Below are 3358 nucleotides of genomic sequence, written 5' to 3' on the forward strand. Positions count from 1 at the left end.
TTCAGATTTTGTGTAAAGGTTGAGCTCACCTGATCTCTGCCTTTTTGACACACTTTGGAAGAGATGTTGAACATCACTTCCCTAACCCTTCGTAATTCTCTATTAGAGCCCGACCGGTAAAAGATTTTTAAGAACGATACGAATATTTGGTTGTTTAAAAATCTGATATGCCGATATCGGCCAAAATATATATATATTTTTTTTAAATCCAGAAACGCGTTACAAAACAGATTTCCCCAACATTAGTCATTTGTTGTTATTTATGAGTTCTCATTAAAATAATATACTAAATTGTATATGTTGTCACACCAGAATAGAGTAACATAAACATATATTAAAATTCTGATAAATAAAATGTATAAGAATACAAACTTAATGTCCCTTTGAACAAAAACACATTAAGAAAAAAAGACATCAGTGTTGCCAACAGGGATGTTTGTAGAGTACCCTCTGGTGGACAAACTACGCAACGGCAACGCTCATAACATGGTTGGCTGTCCGTTTTTTAATTTTTTAAATATTCTTTTTTTTTTTTTTTATCGGACATTATAAATGCCAATACCGATAGATTGGGAAATGCCTAATATCGGCCGACAATATCGGCCTGCCGATATATCGGTCAGGCTCTACTCTCTACCTCTTCTTTATCTTTTCTTGTCTTCCCTCCTCAGGTGAAGCAGCTTTAAGGGGGGACCCCAGGCTCCAATCCCTGTCTCTGTCATCGTCTTCCTCATCGTCCTCCTCTTCATCGTCATCGTCGTCCTCATCTTCCTCCTCAATCTCCAACCACAGGACAGGTCCTCCTCCCATTAGCCCCACCAAGAGGAAGCTAAGCGGGGACCAGGGGGACAGTGACATGGACGACAATGAGCATGTGGCAAAGATGAGCCGACTGTTTGCTACACAGCTGTGAGTCTACATACTGAGAAACACTCAATTGTTGTTGCATGAGTGAACAGGAATTTAGACACTTTCTAATAATATCCATTATAAACCTTAACATGTAGTTTAGTTGAGGGGCTAGTAAAAAAAAAAACATGTATTTTCAAATTTTCTATCCCTGCATCTTTCTTTTTGTTCTGTCTCTCTCACAAACACACAGTGTGACCATTGAGGAGGTGACCTCAATGGCAATGGTAGAAGCTACACATACACACTCACTGTTTTTAAAAGAAGTCTTTTTTTTTTACTTTTTTTTTTACTCGTTTATGCCAGTGTTTCTGTTGGCCATGTGTTTTGCGGGCTCTTCCCTTGGTGAAGCTGTGCACAGGCAGGCTTTCTCAGAAGTCCCAGTTTGGAATCCAGGGTGCTATGCCAGCTTTAGCTGGCTCCACAGTGTTCTCCTTATAGCTGCAGGTCTCTGGAAGACCGGAAGACTGGAAACAGGGACTGCACAACAGCAAGATTACTCACATCTCCAGCGTTCCCACATTCCCACTTCCAGAGATTCCAGAGATTCTGGTGCGCTGATTGGCTGTAAAGGACTGCTGCCCCCCCTCTCTCGGTTTGACTGAGTCAGTCATGGGACTCCAGCCATTGCTATTTATTGCAGAGACAGTCAAGGATATGTTAGGTAGAGCTGTGCCGTTTTGCATGCATGCTAATTCTTCAGTATGTCTTGTTGCTGAAAATACAAGTAATTTGTATTAATGACAGCTGTTGTTTTATGTCACTTGTTTCCTTGCAGTTGTTTGTCAGTCAACATGACTGTGAGGTGACACAATGGAACACAGTACATGCAATGCTGGATATACTGGAAGCCCTGGATTAAGAGTAGACCACAGTTACTGACAGTGTATTAATGTGCTACATTTGTGCATTCACATATGCATCTATGTAGATGCACAAGCATACTGCCATTTGTGCACACTTGCACAGACCCTTGCTGCACATTATTTGAAATCTTTTGTTGAAGGTACAGTCAACAGAATTCTTAGTATCAACCACACCGCATTTAGACTTTAAAGGTTAATCTGGAAAGTCTGCAGCTGTAGTTGGCTTGTATTCATAGCAATTACAATTAATTTTAATGGAGAACCAGAGTTGTAGCAAACGATCAGGATCACTCATGCAATATGACTCACTGCTGACGAAATAATCTAAATTTTCAGTATGTTCCAAACACTACATATACTAAAATCACTACAACAATACAAATAATGACTAAATAATAAATCTAAGAAGATCATGTTTTTTTGTCTCACCACGACAAAAGTAATTGCAGAAGTTGTATACGTTCACTTGCTTGTTTGACATAGCAGTGGTATTTTTGCGTGTCTTGTGTTACAGGTAGGAAATCTCTATTCTAGTGGCACATGGGGAAAGGTCTTTGTTCCTTCATTTTGTGGCTGTTTGGGATCACCTAACAAAAGATTAGCTTGTGGGTCTTGCCATTAGTGCAGAGTCATCTTGTTTTCTGTTATAGATGTGTCAGTGGTGGGAGAATTAACATTATAGTCTTTATCCAGGCAGTAAATCCATCTTCCCACTTGGTGTTTTATTCTGTTGTGTCAGTAGTTTTTCACTGTCTGCGAGATGTTTATGATGCACGATGCGGTTACATTGATAAGCAAATTCTCCTACTCGTGTATCACGTTGTTTTGTAAGTAAGTCTGCTGAGATACAATGGGACTTCTTGTCATATCAGCTTTCAGTTGGTAACGCAACCATAGAACCATTTTGTGGAGTTAAACTCCCCGTTCTATGAAAAAAAAAAACTGTGATGTTGAAGACTTTTCAAACAGCTAATTGTACCATGATCCCATGACAAGCCATAATCCCTTTATTTAATCTTCACTTTAATTATGACCTCAAAGTCATTTGGCCATGTAGGTTAATCTCTACCCACGAAAAGTCAGATGCTTGCACACCTGCTGCAACCTGAAGTTAAATCCAGTGCTTTCTCCATAACCCATTTTCCTCCAGGCCATCCTAAATGTGTCTTCTTATTTTTTACTTTTTTTTTTTTGAGGTTTCTCTGGGGGCATTCTTTCCCGGGCAAAGGTAACTGCTGAGTGACTTGTTGAAACCTGCAGTCGGAATCGGCCTGTGAAAAGTTTTCCTTCTCTTTTGAACTATCCAAAGAACAGTGTTTACACTAAAGTGGAAAATGAAGGGTTGTTACAGAAAAAGTCAAGCTAAAAATGTCAGCCTCTTCACAGTCAACGTGTTTTTATTTAACATAAACAAGCATTCCGCTTAATTTAACTCATCTAAAACTTGTAGGAACAATGATTAGGTTTAATTTGAAAATGATGGACTTGGTTTTTGTGAAAAAGCTAGACAGAAAACCAGAAAATGAATCCTTACACACACACACACACACACACACACACACACACACACACACACACACACA

The 3358-nt window shown here is 39.4% G+C and overlaps 1 protein-coding gene across 2 annotated transcripts in view; it reads left to right on the forward strand.

The window, feature by feature from the left end:
• vgll4b (vestigial-like family member 4b) overlaps positions 1-3358 on the forward strand; it is a 39682-nt gene that overhangs the window by 25839 nt on the left and 10485 nt on the right. For both annotated transcript variants that reach the window (XM_032512815.1, XM_032512813.1), the window contains one exon: positions 672-909. In XM_032512815.1, coding sequence (XP_032368706.1) covers positions 672-909 — 238 coding nt within the window. The remainder of the gene's footprint in view (positions 1-671; positions 910-3358) is intronic.

This window comes from Etheostoma spectabile, chromosome 4, assembly GCF_008692095.1.
Source record: "Etheostoma spectabile isolate EspeVRDwgs_2016 chromosome 4, UIUC_Espe_1.0, whole genome shotgun sequence".
NCBI classification, from domain to species: Eukaryota; Metazoa; Chordata; class Actinopteri; order Perciformes; family Percidae; genus Etheostoma; species Etheostoma spectabile.